The sequence below is a fragment of the Diabrotica virgifera genome, chromosome 4, assembly GCF_917563875.1.
Source record: "Diabrotica virgifera virgifera chromosome 4, PGI_DIABVI_V3a".
Taxonomy (NCBI): domain Eukaryota; kingdom Metazoa; phylum Arthropoda; class Insecta; order Coleoptera; family Chrysomelidae; genus Diabrotica; species Diabrotica virgifera.
Window position 1 is genome coordinate 128,229,231 of NC_065446.1, and position 18,602 is coordinate 128,247,832.

General features: G+C 33.9%; 1 protein-coding gene across 1 annotated transcript in view; it reads right to left on the reverse strand.

Annotated features, from left to right (window-relative positions):
* The window catches only part of LOC126883917 (peritrophin-1-like), a 46,170-nt gene extending 42,778 nt beyond the window's left edge, over positions 1–3,392 (reverse strand). Inside the window, exon 1 of the mRNA XM_050649640.1 lies at positions 3,275–3,392. Within this exon, the coding sequence (XP_050505597.1) occupies positions 3,275–3,335 (61 nt within the window). The 5' untranslated portion in view covers positions 3,336–3,392. The remainder of the gene's footprint in view (positions 1–3,274) is intronic.
* Between the last annotated feature and the right edge of the window lie 15,210 nt (positions 3,393–18,602).

Genomic DNA, 18,602 nt, shown 5'->3' on the forward strand with positions numbered 1-18,602 from the left:
TATATTTTTGACTTTACGTCACAAGAGTTTACATTCCCATATTTTTAAATTATTTTCGATCATTGAATGTGTGTTATTGTGTATATACAGTCGGAAAAATAAAAGAATACCCATGAACGAACATATAAAACACGCTGTAGTTTCCTGTCAACGTGTCACAAAGAAAATTGCCCAGCGCAATTACATGTAATAATATTTATTACATGTACTTGCGCTGGCCAATTTTTTGTGTGACAGGGTGACAGGAAAATACAGCGTGTTTTATATGTTCGTTCATGGGTATTCTTTCATTTTTCCTACTGTATGTATATTATTTGTGTTATTATGAAATAAGACCAATAGTACACATTTTATCTTATACCGGGTGGTGAATCGTAAAAAGGTCCATAGGAAACTCAATGTAAAATTCTGAATTGTTGAATTCCTGCTTGCCTAATTGGGCCTTGTTATGCAAAAAGCAACCAACCCACATTTTTGAGGAAAACAAGATAATGTCACATATCGATTTAAAAATGTGTATTCTACATAGTGTAAAAAGCAACCAAGCCATTCTAAATATTAAACCATGAAAAATACTACTCCAAATTATTTCTGTTTAATAATAGTTCATTTAAGATTTCGCATAAGACAACCAACCCACTTGGATTGTTTGCGTGACTGAACATATTATTACATTGCACTGTCGAAAAGTACCAGCCAAGTGGGTTGATATTGTTATGCCGATTACGGTTCCTGGAATGTTGCATCTTATTGTTTTTACGTTGAGGTACTGACCAATATTAGTTAGTGCTTAAATATTAAAATATTTGTTGTGTTATATCTATTATATTATGAAGAAATCTTTGAATATTTAATGCGAAAAATATGTTGTAAATCAAGAACTGTTAAAATAATTAAAGCGGCTCGCGAAATTGCAGAAAATGGTAAGTTTTAGGATTAAGGTTATGTTTATCTTACTTTTTAAATATTATGGATTGTTGTTTTGACTGATTATTGCATATTTTTTATTTGTATTGATATTATGTTTAATAGTAGAAATTCTACTCTATGGTATTACTGAGTAGACTGAAATTATTCGGTTTTATTCATGGATTTTGTGGGTTGGTTGGATTTTGCAGATTGCATTTTATTAGATATATTTCCAACAGCAAAAAGAAACCAACCCTCAATATGGCTATTTTTTTTGTAAAAAATTATTAGGATAATTTTGATACTACTATGATAAAATTGCTCTAAAATTAAACTATTGATTAGTGAAGTTATCATTTAAAAAAATACGACGGAAAATTAAATATGTAGAAAAACATAAAAAGTTAATTTTCTCTTAATTTACAAATTGAGGGTTGGTTGCTTTTTGTTTAACATGGCCCAATTATTCTACATCAAAAGTCATGAGAGAATACTTGTAGAGAATTAAAATCTGTATTAAAATCAAAAGTTAAAATTGTTCTACGATTTAAATGCATTCCAAAATTTTGAAAAATATGATACATTTGCCACAATAGGTATGCGTGTAAAAGTAAGGCCACACGTTACTATTTAACTGACAGTGCTCACACCATTGACTGAATTAAAAAATCTTTATTATTAATCCTTTCTCCGCAACTGAGGGTATCTTATCAACTGTATTGTTTTTAAACAATAGATGATAAAATAAAAATATTGACAGTTCAAAAATGTGAACATTATTGCATTGTGTGTGGCCTAAATTTGGGCTGAAAACTAAAATATATTAGATTTTTACAAAATTTTGGAATATGTTTAATTACGTAGACCAATTTTAACAGTTATTTCCAATACAGATTTCAATCCTCTTCAAATAGTTTCTAATGTCTTTTGATGTAAAATAATTATTAGGGAAGCTGGAATTCAACGGTTCAGAATTTTACATTGAGTTAATGCAAAACTTTGACGCATGTCAAAATTCTCAATGTGTTTTAATTGTATTCATTTTTTTCGAATCCTGAGAAAACTAATAAATATTTTTGAAAAATTTAAACTCAGAATGAAAGACTACATTATTACCGAGGGCTGAAAGTCCCTGAAAACTTCTATAATGTTTATTTTAATAAGTTACAGGGCTGAAAATAAAAGAGAAGTGTGATATTTAATTTCAAATATTTCATTCAATAGAATCTGCTTGTTTATTCTAAGGGGCTTTCCGCCCTCGGTAATAATGTAATCTTGCATCCTGCGTTTAAATTTTTCTAAAATACTTGGTTTTCTCAGGATTCGAAAAAAATCATATTACCATTCAAATGACAGTAAACTCTCGTGACGTAATCTCACCCTTAATGTTCATTGGTTAGTCGATTTAGGCAACCGTAGTAATGTCTAAGAACCGTGCTTATTAACAACATTTGGATTGTATACCAACAGCTCTATATGCAATCATGTTTATTTATTTACTGCTTAAAACTAAATAAAGTTTTTCAAGTACTTCTATAACTAAAAACTACACAAAATCTTCGGAAAATACAATTAAAAAACTGTTAACTGTAAAAAACTTAAGAAACATATGATACAAATAATATAAACAAACACAATGTTTGACAGTTTTGCCTCTCAAACGTCAAAGTCTTGAAATGCCCTATACGTTTTTTTATAATATCACAAAAGCGCCTGCAAATAGGCAACTTCTTCGTAACATGCATACAGGGCAGGCGTGAAAACGTTGAAACACAATTTGTTTATAGCTTTGTTTAACAATAAAAAATTAATGTTTAGCAATGCAAATAATCAAAACCGGTAGAATTTGACTTGAACTTTCAAATGCTGCAAGCTGGATTGCTATTTGATTTTTTAATCAAAAGTTATTCGGGTCCAAAAATTTCAATTTTTCGATTTTTTGAAAATTTGACCGCATTTATCTCGAAAACTGTGCATCCTGCGAAAGTAAGAATAGTTTTTGCTTAGAACGACCCGAAAAATAGAAAAGCATGTTTTGTTTTGCGAAAAATCGCTTTTTTGTAATCTTGCAAGTTTTTTATTTATAACAATCTTATCGACATCCTGATCAACTGTTACCCAAAAAATTCGTATTCTACGGGTCAAAATACATAAAAAAGTTGAGTAAGTCCATCTAAATAAAGGAGACCGTTGTACTGCCCCCTGGCGACAGTACTAAAATATATTAGTAATTGATTGTGTATCTGCTGGCGCATAATTTTTATAACATCATAGAAAATAAGAGTTTGAGTGGTTGTGGTTTATTATTGAGAAAACTAAAAATCGGTAAGATAATTTTATAAAAAAAAAGAATACTATTGCTTACAGTCATCTGCAACAACAACTCCGACACAAAATACAACAAAAACTACTGTAAAACCATTCATTTTGTTCTATAGAATAAGCTTTTAGTAATAATTATATATTTTTTACCAATTTCTTTTATATACTAATGTATCTCTGTTTTTATTTTCCTCTACGGATTAAGTTGTAAAATGATTGTTGATTATAAGGGATCAGCTTATTGTTTTTTCGAAGAACAGTTAAATCTTTTAGTATTGATATCTGTTATCAAGGAAACACCTGATACCTATATTGTTTGCTTAGGATTACAATTTTTTATACATTGGCGGTTAATCAAAGGTACTATTTAAATTTTGGCAAAAATTTGAAGAAAATAATGTGATTCATGGGATTTTTAAAGGTTTTTATAGTATTTTGAAAGTCGACCAATGAGATATTTTCTCTTTCATTAAGTATTATCTGCTTAGCGAAGGTTGACAACAATAATTTATGCGCATTATGTTCTATTTTTACTATGATATTCCTTACGCCTATATAATTACAGACAAAAAATTTATAGTTAAAGATGTCACTGTCCTAAACAGCTTCACAACAGGAAGTGATCACAGAATGGTTCGCGCTAGAATAGAAATTAACATCGACTAAGAGAGAACTAAACTAATAAGAAATAAACAAATGAAAGCATGGTCACAACCAAAAAATGAAACAGAGTTTGCAGATCATATAACTGTACATCTACAAAACAGACCCCCTACAAATGATATAAATCAGCTAAATAAATTAATTACTAATACCATAGCGGAAGCTTAAAGGACATGTTGTACGGTTAACAAGAGAGAGGAGAGAATCACTGCTAACACCAAACTTAAAATAGAAGAAAGAAGAGAAATGCTAAAAGATAAGAATATAGAACAACAAAGCTTAAATAAAATAAACAAAGAGCAGGTCTCTAAAGCTATTAGAAAGGACATAAGGGCATATAAAAATGAGAAAATCTCGCAGGCAATCGAGCATAACAAGAGCATGAAGATATTAAGACGGAAATTGACGAACAGCAGAAAAGAAATTATCAGACTCAAGGGAAAAAATGGCAAACTAACATCCAATAGAGAGGAAATGCTAGAGATAGTGGAAGACTTCTATAAAACACTATATACAAATAAACTTGACCTAAACCCTACAGAACATTCAGAACAAAAAATTATGAATCAAGGTTCAGAGGATATTCCCGAGATAACAACGGCTGAAATCTATCAATCTTTAAAGAAAATGAAAAATAACAAAGCACCAGGAGAGGATGGAGTAGTGGTAGACGCGCTAAAAATCGGAGGCTCTGCTCTCATCAGGGCAATCAAACACCTTTTTAATATATGCTTAGAAAACCAAGCCATACCAGCTGAATGGAATAATTCTATAACGCTCCTCATACATAAGAAAGGAGATGAAACAGACCTCGAAAACTATAGGCCAATTAGTCTTCTAAACCACCTGTATAAATTGTTTGCCCGAATAATCACTGCCAGAATTGAGAACAAGCTAGAAACTTGCCAACCTAGAGAACAGGCAGGCTTCCGTCCTGGGTATAGTACAAATGACCATCTAATTTGCCTAAAGGTCCTAATCGAAAAAACTGTGGAGTACAACCGGCCGCTAGTTCTAGTATTTGTTGACTACAAAAAACCCTTGGACAGTATCGAAATGGTAGCCATCTTAAGAGCTTTGAGAGCTTGTAGAATCGACTACCGATATTCCAACATTATTCAACATATATATGCAAATGCCACAACAGCAATAAACCTCTATACCCAAACTCAAAAAATAAAACTAAAAAGGGGAGTTAGACAAGGAGACAACATGTCACCAAAACTATTCAATGCCGTAATGCAGCACGCATTCCAGATGTTAGAATGGGAAAACAGAGGTTTGAATGTCGATGGCGAAAGGCTGAACCACCTACGATTTGCAGATGATATAGTTTTAATAACCGACGACTTAAAGGAAGCCCACGAAATGCTGCAAGAACTACAACGAGTTTCTCAAAAAGTAGGGTTGGAAATAAACTTTGGGAAAACTAAAATGATGACCAATTTAGTACCTAGCGGACCACTGACACTAGAAAACTGCCATATCGAAACAGTTCACAAATACATCTATCTGGGCCACGAAATACAAATAAGTAGAGACAACCAAACATGCGAATTATCTCGAAGAATAGCTTTAGGATGGGCAGCATAATATGGCAAACTAAGAGACGTGTTCAAGGAAAACATCCCAATAAAGCTAAAAAGAAAAGCATTTAACCAGTGCGTACTTCCGGTGCTTACTTATGGAGCTAAAACACTGACATTGACTAAAACATCAATAAGAAAACTACAAGTAGCACAACGAAAAATGGAAAGATCCATGCTTGGCCTAACTCTGAGAGACAGAATACGAAATGATGAGTTACGGCGAAGAATTGGAGTGGAAGACATCATAAAGCGCATTACGAAGTTGAAGTGGAAATGGTCAGGACACGTCGCAAGACAAAGAGACAACAGATGGACAAGGAAGATCTTAGAGTGGCGGCCAAGGGCGGACAAACGAAGTCGTGGAAGACCACCTACCAGATGGACCGACGATATAAAGAGAATACCGACAAACTGGATTGCAGCTGCCCAGGACAGAGAGGGGTGGAGACATCTCGAGGAGGCCTATGTCCGACATGGACAAATTTGTCTGTGTGATGATGATGATGATGATTCCTTACGTGCCATTTCGGTCATATAAGCCGCTAGATGGTTAGGTAATAAATCAAGCTGAATCTCAGTTATGATCGCCGCGTTCATTCAAAATGCGAGTGATGATACAAGAAATTAGACTTAAGTATACAAAAATGAAAGTCATAAATTAAATCGCATATTCTGGAACTAAAAATAGTTCGATTAAACCTAACTTACCTTATAGTATAGTCCAGGGGTCACCAATAAGTTTCCCTGAGGATCCGTTACGAAAACCTATGACACATCCGGGGTCCGGATTTATGCTGCCTGTGTCTGACTGTTCTGATTCAATTTCTTTGTGGATTCTTGTTAAATAATATCCCCTATAAACAAATCAGAAGGGTGCCGAGCGAAATTTTTGGGCAGAAATTGTTTAATATTTTCTTAACAAATTCAAAACATCACCTTTTTTGCCCGCGAAAATATGTTTTTAGCATTTTTGGGTCATCTTAAATAAAAAAGATCTGTCATTTTATTAAAACTGAGAGTTTTCAAGCATCGCAAATGCATATTTTCGCATTTTTCAGATTTTAAATCGTTTATAACTCGAAAACTATCAACTTTTCAGAAATATGACAAGAGACCTTTATTGTTTACAATTAACCAGGAAACCTAAAATACATTTTTCGAGGCAAAATAGTTATTTATGAAACAGTTCGTGAAGTATGCTTTTTGCGAACTCACTCGATTTTTAGAGCAGGAGCGACAACAGAGCGAGTGCTATACATCGCGTAAGTTCGCAAAAAGTACTTCACGCACAGTTTCATACAATATTTTATCTACGATAAACAAATAAAAAAACTGTAACTCTTCGTCACTGGAATTCATTTCTATTCTACAATTTTTAGAACTTTGACATTTAAAAATCCTAACTACTTTAAAACCACAAAACTGTCAAAAATGTTGTTGAAAGTCATTGCTCATATTGTCATCACCATGACAACGCGAAAGTTAAGGATATTTGATTATATGAAAGTGTGCCAAAAAACCCATTGAAAGTGTGCGAAAAAGTAAATCCCATTTAAAATACATTGTTACCTCACGCACACTTTAAACCCTTCACGCACTGCTATCTATAATGACAGTTTTCACAAACTAAAAACTTATACATAATATGACAGAGTAGATAAAAGTGATTTTGAATTTACTTAAAAAATTGTTTCACCCGGCACCCTTATGATTTGTTTAAAGGGGACATTTTTGAACAGGAATCCGCAAAGAAATTGAGTCAGAAACATTTTTCGTACGAAAGTGGCCTCACACATGGACTAATATGGAAAGGAAAACTAATAATATCTGATTGTCTCTGGATACTGTATACTTTTCTGTAAGTTTTCCTGGTACAATAAATAAAATATAAATTCATTGTGTATTGTTTTGATATTATTGTCAGTATATTTTGAAAACAGCAGTATTATAAATTGTTACTGACAATATTTTAAAAATTAGGAATTTATATTTTGAATGTTAATGAAGTTTTTTGACATCTTCAATTTTGTAGAACGGAAACTGAGGAATTTAAAATAAATAATTATAGTACAAAATGCTAATTAACATGTTATCTTTTCTACATTAGTTTCAATGCAAGGTGTTTGTTGCAAACTTATTAAATCTGAAAATTATTTTAATTAAATGCACATCTGAAAAGTACTCCTACTTAACATGTAGTAGAAAGGAAATGAATATAAAAAAATGCACATGACAATTTTATATTACAGGTTACTTAACTTCAAAATTAATGATTAGTAAGTATAACAATAAGGGGGAAAATTCTTTACAAAATTAAATTATCAGAGAAAAAAATGACATTTTTTATGTACAACCTGATTGAAGTTTGGAGTGAGTTTAGTGCAACTGAGTCTCATTAGGGAGTTGAGATATTCATCTGTTAAGTGAGATCTCTACCGATTTTTAATAAAGTTTATTCTTGATAAAGCGGCTTCGCCCACATCCCTAATAGCACACGACGTCCTCTGGACGTCCAAAATAGGTCCATTTTTGGTCCTAACGTCCATGGACTAAAAACGGACGTCCTTCGGGCGTCCGAGGTTGGACGTCCTTCGGTGGACTAAATATGTACGTCCTTCGGACGTCCGACGTTGGACGTTCTTCGGTGGACTAAATATGAACGTCCTTTGGACGTCCATACTGGACGAGATACGAACGTTTACTGATCGTCCATATTGGACATATTATACGAATTACGGGATCAAATAGCAAAATAATTCAATAAAATATTAACTTAATTATGTTAATAAAAGAGTTTAAATCGAAGAGATAATCATATTTAATTCAAAATTGTACAGTTTAATATCCAAAACATGTTTTTGTTTTTTTTTGTAAAGTGTGAAAATCTTATTTGTAAATTATTTGTTACGTTTTATTATTCTAGTTACCAAGATAACATAAGTTTGCTAATTATGTAATTCTAATAAGCAAAAATATAATTTTTATCAATGTATCCGTACTATACAGATGAATCTTAAGAGCATCTTTTTGAAATCTTGAATGGGTTGCATGTGAGAGTTCATTTTAAATGAAGTAAAAGTCAGACTTACTCTCAATCTTTATTATAACTTCCGACGACCGGTTTCGCTCTTTAAACTTTGTAGAGCATCTTCAGGTCAAAGGTAACAAGTTACAAAATGATTCGGATACAAGGTGCCATCAACTCAGTTTTCATTATCATGATGTTTCTTTTAAAGTTATGTTAACGGGATATGGTGGAATAGACGGGCGATGCAGCAAAGGTAAACAAATCTATGGGAATTAGGAGTTCTTGAGGGTGATGAGATAGTTGGTGCAAGTTAACCAACAAATCTATGTCTGTTGTTATGTTTGTGTAAATCAAATTAGTGAATGACTTTTTACAATTTTTAATGTGTGTTGATTTTAAAGGTTTTATTTTATTATATTTTATTTTAATTTTATCTATATTTATATGTATATTAAAGAATTCTATTTATTATTAATGTAAGATTGACAACGTTTGGATCGTAAATGTATTGAGTAATTATTGTGTATGTTAGAATGTGATTGTGCAGTTGTAAAAGGATTATTTTAAGGTCAAAACCAGGTCTGTGACGTGTACTGCTCGTGTGGGACTATTGTTCTAATAAGAGGAGTAGGGTGATCGAAAGCTTATTAATTGTAGTTAAAATGCCATATTGGCAGTCAAATAATAAAATAATAAATAGCAATACAAAAGGTGGATTTAAATTAAATTAAAATTTTAAAACAGCAATGTAGGCAAACAAAACATTACAATTTAATGGTGGATAATTGGAATAGAAATTAAATTGAAATATAATTGTAATAGGAAGTAATTGTTTGTGAACAGCAACTATGTTATAAGTGATATAAGCTATGGATTGTTTTTGTAATAGTTATTTTTTTATTATTAATTTACATTCTTTTTTTTTTGTTGTATCGTCCTTTGTCCTGTGTGTTTCTATGTGAGGTGAATTTACATAACTAGCAAGTATTTATTTATTGACAAATTTTATAGCACAATGTAGGTATACCAAGAAAGTATAATTTACTACCAATTTCCATTATCTGGTTCAATAGTTTATTAATATCTATCCATAGCTTATATCACTTATAACATAGTTGCTGTTCACAAACAATTACTTCCTATTACAATTATATTTCAATTTAATTTCTATTCCAATTATCCACCATTAAATTGTAATGTTTTGTTTGCCTACATTGCTGTTTTAAAATTTTAATTTAATTTAAATCCACCTTTTGTATTGCTATTTATTATTTTATTATTTGACTGCCAATATGGCATTTTAACTACAATTAATAAGCTTTCGATCACCCTACTCCTCTTATTAGAACAATAGTCCCACACGAGCAGTACACGTCAGAGACCTGGTTTTGACCTTAAAATAATCCTTTTACAACTGCACAATCACATTCTAACATACACAATAATTACTCAATACATTTACGATCCAAACGTTGTCAATCTTACATTAATAATAAATAGAATTCTTTAATATACATATAAATATAGATAAAATTAAAATAAAATATAATAAAATAAAACCTTTAAAATCAACACACATTAAAAATTGTAAAAAGTCATTCACTAATTTGATTTACACAAACATAACAACAGACATAGATTTGTTGGTTAACTTGCACCAACTATCTCATCACCCTCAAGAACTCCTAATTCCCATAGATTTGTTTACCTTTGCTGCATCGCCCGTCTATTCCACCATATCCCGTTAACATAACTTTAAAAGAAACATCATGATAATGAAAACTGAGTTGATGGCACCTTGTATCCGAATCATTTTGTAACTTGTTACCTTTGACTTGAAGATGCTCTACAAAGTTTAAAGAGCGAAACCGGTCGTCGGAAGTTATAATAAAGATTGAGAGTAAGTCTGACTTTTACTTCATCTTTTTGAAGTTGAAGATATACGTACCCAAAATAGGTCCAGTTTTAGTCCTAATGTCTATGGACTATAAATGGATGTCCTTTGGACGTCCGACGTTGGACGTACTTCGGGTGGAATAAATATGAACGTCCTTTGGATGTCCTTCGGTGGACTAAATATGTACGTCCTTCGGACGTCCGATGTTGGACGTCCTTCGGTGGACTAAATATGTACGTCTTTCAGACGTCCGATGTTGGACGTCCTTCTACTGGACGAAATACGGACGATTTCTGGACGTCTGAAAATCGCCCCCACTACCAGGTTTCTCTGTTCAAAAAAATATAACGATAAGCGATAGATTTTCGATTCACCGATATCAGTTCGAAGTTCGAGAGCTGATCTCTCAGTCGTTGTCGTCGTTAGGGCTCCCGCCTAGAGTTTTATTCATCAACCACTTATTTTCATAATTTAAGAAATTATATTATACCTATTTATACGAATTGTATAATATTATAAATATACTACATATTATTATGTAAAGAAATGAAGACGCTGTTTCACAGCATAACACAGCTTCCGGCTGCCTCATCGGGCCATTTAGAGCATCAATGCATAGGCCCATCCAATGGATTATAATGTGCCCCTATGAGGCGCCCAACATTTTAATCAACTACGCAGAGGATTCCTGTTCCTGAAGTTTTTCTGAAGTGCCTAAGCAGTCCATGTTCCTGATTCCTCGACCGGATGAGGAGTTTTGGAAGTCATCAACCCCATACAGCTCATGGAGTTTCCCGGGGTAGCCAGTCACTTTCTGGTAACTGAACGCCGAAGAGCATTCAGACTCTGCTACCACCGTCTGGACATAGCCTATGGATTCTCGATGGCCTAGAGGAGGACAAACGCCGAGGAGGATGACATCCAAACATTTTAAACAGTGAGATTTTTAATTTTTGTGTTGTGTTGTGCAATCTTTATTTTAATAAACAAAAAATTTCTTTACAATTTTGTCATTATACATATTTGCATTTTAGCACATTTTTCGATTATTTGATACTTTTTTATACCTCATGCATATTTTCTATCCAATTTTAAATATTTTTTTTGATAATTTACGATCTTCTACAAAGTTCTACAGTTTCGTTGAACTTTTACCTGAAAGGGTCGTTATTGTCTTCAAGTGCAGAATTCAAACAATTCTCCGTATTTGATGGTCAATCTCCACCCGTAGTTCATAGAATACAATACCCATCGGTATTAACTGTATGGTATTTATGTTTAGGTATATAGAAATTTGCAATTCGTCTTATTTCTGTAACTGGGAGGTATAATAAATTAGGTACCATTGCTTAAAAAATAATATTTTAAACAATGTTGGTACCTACATTATGTCGACATGGTGTTATTTTGAATACGTTTAATCCAACTATTTTCTTAGTTGGATTATTCAAATTTTTTATATTTATATTTATTATCATTGAAATATAAACACATTGTCTTTCAAACAATTGGAATATATGTATCAGATTTTTATAGAATTCAAAGTACTCTATTGCACAGTTACTCGAAATATTCGAATTTTTACCTAGTGTTTATACATACTGTTCATTTGGTCATTAGATATAAATACAGGGCGGTTAATTACTTCAGATGATTTGTTATTACAGTAGCAATATCAATAATAGGTACTATATATAGGTCAAGGTACAATTTGAAGCACTAAAATGTCAAAAGTTACATTGTTTCAATAAATGTTTATCTACTTTATTGTATTAATTTATTATTTTATTTTTATTTATAATTTTATATAGATAGTAATAGGTAATATTTGGATATTATGTTTTTCTTTTTTGCTGAAATAAATATCAATAAATTAATATACTATAATGTAATTTGTAATAAAAGTTCCTTTTCCCTAAAAACTAGCATGTCCAATTTACATCCCCTAGGACGTCCGATTAAGATCCAATTTACGTCCGATTAAGGTCCAATTTATGTCTGATTAAGGTCCAATTTATGTCCCCTCGGACGTTAGGTGGACGTCCATTGGAATTTGGCAATGTGGCTTTGGACCAAACTAGGACGTCCAATGGACGTCCAGTTAAGGTCCAATTTACGTCCAATGGACGTCCAGTTAAGGTCCAATTTACGTCCCCTAGGACGTCCGATTAAGGTCCAATTTACGTCCCCTGGGACGTCCGATTAAGGTCCAATTTACGTCCCCTAGGACGTCCGATTAAGGTGCAATTTACGTTCGATAAAGTTTCAATTTACGTCCCCTCGGACCTTAGATGGACGTCCAATGGACGTTCGGTAGCGCGACATTTGGACCAAAATAGGACGTATAAAGGACGTTCCTTGGACGAAAACGGACGTCCAAGGGACGTCCTTAAGGTCCGTGAAGGACGTCCTATGGACGTCCATTGGACGTCCTTGTGCTATTAGGGATAAGTTGAGCCAAACATAGTACACAATTTCATGGCCAAACATTTTCAAAATTGCCAAACACTAGGTATATTCTGAATTTATTGACGGTCCGCACAAAACTAGCTCACGGTTCGGATGCGGCCGCGGTCCGCTAATTGGTGACCCCTGGTATAGTCCATGACATGTGGTGATACCGCTCCCGTCTGAAAAAATTTCTGATTCGGTTTCTTTGTGGATTCCTATTCAAAAATGTCCCCTTTAAACAAATCTGAAGGGTGCCGGGCGGAATTTTTGGGCAGAAATTGTTTAAACAGTTTTTTTTTAAACAAATACATAATATCACGTTTTTTTTTTGCTCTGGAGCATATATTTTTAGGTTTTTTCGGTAATTCTAAACGAGAAAGATATCTTGTAATTTTTCTTAAAAATTGATAGTTTTCGAGTTTATGCAATTTAAAATCTGAAAAATGCGAAAATACGCATTTTCGAGGCTTAAAAACTCATATTTAAATTAGTATATTTAAGGTTATATACCAGGAGATATTAACAGAACTTCAACCAAGATTTTCTAAGTCCTGCCCTTTGCAATACTGGAAGGTTAGAAAAGGTAATTACAATTTATGGAAAAATCCACGGGTTTTCTGTGACATTTTCCTGGGAAAATAAGATTTTCCACGAGGAAAAAAATGTGAAGTTGCGATGAATTTTTGAGTCCTGCCATATCCATAGAATGACAGGATACTATCAATTTTATGAAGAAAATTTTTTGGGCAGGAGGGTCGCAAAAGGACTAAGAGTGTATATGGATATACGATAGGGTGACCAAATCATAAACTTGAAAAAACGGGACACATCCAAGGAGCAGTAGCGCACGTAAAATTTTTCTCTGGGGGAGGGGTGGTTGGCTTGGGCACCGACATTTTTTGGTGTTGTTTGTGAAAGACAAGTTACATTTTCCTACGATTCTTCATAATTATATTTTTCATATTCCCTGGGGGAAAGGGGGTTTAACCCCAAACCCCCCCACCTCCTGGGTGCGCCACTGACAAGGAGGGTTTGGGGCGATACCCAAACAGGTAGGGATGATTGAAATATGGGAAATGAAACATAACATCTTTTAAAGTAGAAGTATCTTTTAGCTAATTTGGGGCCTATAAATCCTTTTCAATTTTTACCTTTGACTATGTACTTTACGTACGATCACGACTGCGAAACAGACAGAACACTAAAAAAACTCCGCCAGAATGACAAGGATCAACAACCCGTCAAAACAAAACAGGGAAGAATACAAAATAGCGAGAAACAAAGCCAACTCAATAAATAAAAAGAAGAAAAATGACCGGCAGAAAATAATTTTAAGCATAAACACAAGAGGACTAAAAATCCAAAAAAGAGAAACCGTATTTGAAGACAAACAGATCAGCAGAATAGGGGAATAATATGTATTACAAAAAAATGCTATTTAGTATGAAGGAAACACTGCGATGAAAAAGTAAAGCCGTAGAAGATAACGACGAAGTAGAAATTTTTACAGAAGTTCAAAAACAAATATTAAAATCCTAGGAAACGGAAAATCATCAGGAGAAGATGAAATAGTTGTGGAATTAATAAAATACAGGAGGAACAGAATTCCATAAACAAATAAACCAGCTAATACAACAAATATGGACAAATAAGACTACCAGACGATTGGAACACAGGTATTATAGTACCTATATACAGTGATGAGCGCGCTAATAACCGGCAAATTGACGCAAAAGATGGAAAACATATTAAGTTGCGAGATAAAAAGAAATGAAACTAGTGGAGGTGGGAGATTTAGCGATAAAAACCTATAAACTTTCATTTTTTTTTATTTCGCAACTTAATGTGTTTTCCATCTTTTGCGTTATTTTGCCGGTTATTAACGCGCTCATCACTGTATAAAAAGGGAGATCGGGAGAAATGCGAGAATTACAGACCAATAACTTTATTAAACACCATAATATATAACATTTTAGCAAACATACTAGACATGAGACTTAAATTATGCGCTGAACGAATATTAAAATAATACCAAAACGGGTTCAGACTGGGAAAACGACGATTAATTCCATACATACAGTGGAGCAAATAATTCAAAAATCGAGCGAATACAACAGTAGTCGAGGAAATGAAGCATTTTGGCTCGCAATTTTTTCGTCCAGCATGGATTTACTTGAAATTTTCACAGAAGGTAGGGAATAGTCCAAGGCTCATTTTATATATCATGCCGCTGTACGCTAAAACCTTGGGGGTGGTTGCCACCCCATCTCGGGGGTGGGAATTTTTTATTACATTTTAACCATATAGATCGATGTAAAAAGTAATTCCAAGAAAAAATGTTTTTTACATTTTCTTCGTAAAACTAATATTTTTCTAATTATTCGCGCTTGAAAGTAACAGTTTTTCGACGAAAAAATCGACTTTTTTAGAGGGTTTTTTAAGAATACCTCGAAAAATATGCATTTAATCTAAAAAACTGTAGATATCAAAATTGTATCTTTTAGTAACACAAACCAAATTCTTTTTCTGTAATATCTTTAGGACCAATACAGACCGAGATACGGCATGTTAAAAGTTAGCTTTTTTCGTCAAATGCATTATTTGAAATATTCAAAGCCAAATAACAGAAAAACTTTGCATTTTTCGAGGAAAACTTAAATAGCCTTTTTTTAAGTATACAGTTAGACCTTTCAAAAAATAATAATAAAAAGTTTCTAGACTGAAAATTAAGCAACTTATGATCAAAAAAAGGTCGGTACCTGCTTTTCTTTATGAAAAAATCAGTGAAAACAACCCCCTAACTACCCTCCTAATTAAAAATTGGTCTTCACCTTTCTGTAATTCCTTTTATATTTGAATTATCAATATACCCAAGAAGTTTAACCTATTTAAAAGACCTAATTTTAGAAAAATTGGAGTTTAAAAAAATGAATTTTTTGCAATTTCCCATTTTTCAACTTTCACTTCAAAATATCTCCGAAAATACTGAAGATACGAAAAAAATGATGGACAACTAAATTGTAACTTTTTTAATAACTAAAATTCCGTTGTACATAGATTTTCATTAGATTGAACAGTTAGCGAGATAATAGCTGTTTAAAACCTCTATTTACGAGCAAACACCCCCTTATTCGAGTCCTTTAAACCCACCCGTATTAAAAACTAATGGATCTTACGGAATTTAGTTTACACAGTGTTATAACTCTTCAAAAATCCTACAAAGTCATTTTTGAAACAACTTTTTATCGCCAAAAACGAAGGAGATATGTGTATAAAACGAATTTTTTTTTTCGAAAAATTCGAATAGTCCACTTATGGATCATTTTCAATGTATATAATACCACAGAACCGGTTCGTATACAGGAAAATGACTAAAAAACTATTTGTATTTGTATTTGTACATATTTGTAAATTCGTATTTTTGTGTAAATAAATGTTTTTGTACCTAATTCTATAATTCTACTTTTTTTCTGTATAGATATATTAAAATATCTACTTATAAAAACTGTAATGTTATTAAGGGTGGTTTTTAGGGGTTGAAATATTATGATATATCCTAAAGTATAAAACAATCATTATTTAACCAATCAAAACCAAATTTTACCCATGTTATAGTTTAGATTGTTTTTATAGAATTTTTGACAATAAGGGGTAGTTTACATCCCTAAAAATAATCACCGCCCTTAAGCATGATATAGAATATAAAGTACAGGGTGAGATGATCCTAATCCTAAATTTTTATGTAAATCCATGCAAGCCGAAATTATTCTTTTAGGATAAGTAAATTTTTTATATATAGCTCCAACAAGGGTGGTTTTAAGGGTTGAAATATTATGATAGTATATCTTAAAGCATAAAACAATCATTATGTAACTAATAAGAACCAAATGTTGACAATATTAAAGTTTAAAATGTTATTTTACATTTTTTTATAATTAGGGGTAGTTTTCACCCTTAAAAAACCAAAAGCGTACAACGGCTCGATATAGAAAATGAACTAGAGGGTGTAATGAGCCTAATCCCAAACTTTTGTACAAATCGATGCTGGACGAAAAAATTGCGAGGTTTTGCCATTTTTTCAGCTTCATTTCCTCGACTACAGAGAAAGGCACCTAATATTCATAGATTTCAAAAGCGCTTTTGATACAAACATTCGGACGAAAATGATATGGAGGAGCTAGAGAATGTTGGAATCCCAGAAAGATTAAGACATAATATGCTAACAGTGAGCCTAAAGAACGCCAGACCAAGAATAAGTTTCAAGGGAACAACTCCTAAGGAGATCAATGTAAACAAAGGCGTGAAACAAGGTGATTCTATCTCCACGACACTATTTAATCTTATATTGAAAGTAATCATACAGAGGACAAACCGTGCAAACCGGCTATTTCTAAACCCATGCTTAAGATGAACTGATGTGCCGGATGGTGGGCATTGGAATCACATCCCAGTATTAGATGAAGGTTCTCCCTTCGACTGTAGGTTATAACGTCCTCTACTATGCCTGGGCAGAAGACCTCTCCAGCGAAGTAGGCAGAACAGACCAACCATCTTTTACTACCTTCCTCGGTGGAAGCGGTTAGAATACCTGTAACAAAGTCTCCACAGCAAAGATCCGGAATCAGTGTACAGTTTACTTCGTTGCCATATACAATGCATGCTCGAGGTGTCTCTCCTTTCGCATCGTATAGTAACTTACCTTGTTGCGGCTTCAAGCCTGCAACTCTCCCTCCGTGGAGCCATGGTTCCTGCAGTAGGGCCAAGTCCAGGCCTTCCATATCAAACCTTCTGCACAAAACCGCCGACGCAGATTTGGCATGATGTAGGTTGACCTGCAGGATCTTTATTCTGCCTTCCTCTAAATTGAAGGCTATCTTTCGGGTTTTCCCGTGTCCTCTACCCCTTCCATGGGAGAGACCACACGCTCAGTGGCTTCTAGCCTTCTGGGCGGGTCTGTAGCACTCCCCTGCAAGTCGGTGCGGACTTCTTCCGGGATTTTTCCTTCTTTTGCTCCTTCCCTTGACTTATCATCCTTAGGGGGAGCCTTGCTTTTTATCGAAGTCTTAACCTTCTTTGGCGCTACTTTAGAGCTTTGCGCCTCTGAAGGTTTGACTTCTTTTCTTTTTTGCTTAGACTTAACTGCCGAGGTTGTGGCAGTTACGCCTTGCAACCCCCTTGGTCCGGCCTCTGCAACCTTCTTAATGTGCCCATCATCCTTGACACGGAATTTAATTCTTCCTATGCCAAAGTAAGGACACATTTGAAGTTTTTTGAGTTCCTCGAAGGACTCTTTGTCCATTGAGAGGACCCATACCTGCCCTTTTTCTGCAGGTGTTTTGCCCAAAACGGTCCATAAAAGAGTGTTGAGCTTTCGGTTGCTGACCCTAAATCGAGTCAGCACACTTTCCGCCTCCAACCTCTTTCCGTCCTCGTCTGGGATGTAGACAGTGCAAGAACAGGGCCTTTCGACTTCACTCTTGTCCTTAGCCTGGAGGTTTGCACCTTCCCAAGGCTTTAGAGCGGGAGTAGTGTCGATGAGTCATTGTGCGCTTGCACTATCCGCGCACGTCATTACCAGGTAACCGGGTTTGAACGTGCTCTTTAGCAGCCTGATTTGCGGCCCTCCTTCTGGCGTTCTCTCCAAAGCCTCCAAGATGGATGTTTGCACTGCCTTAAGCTTTGTGGGTTCCATCTTGACTTCGGGGAAGCCATCACATACTACCGCCACCTTTGCCGATCAAAG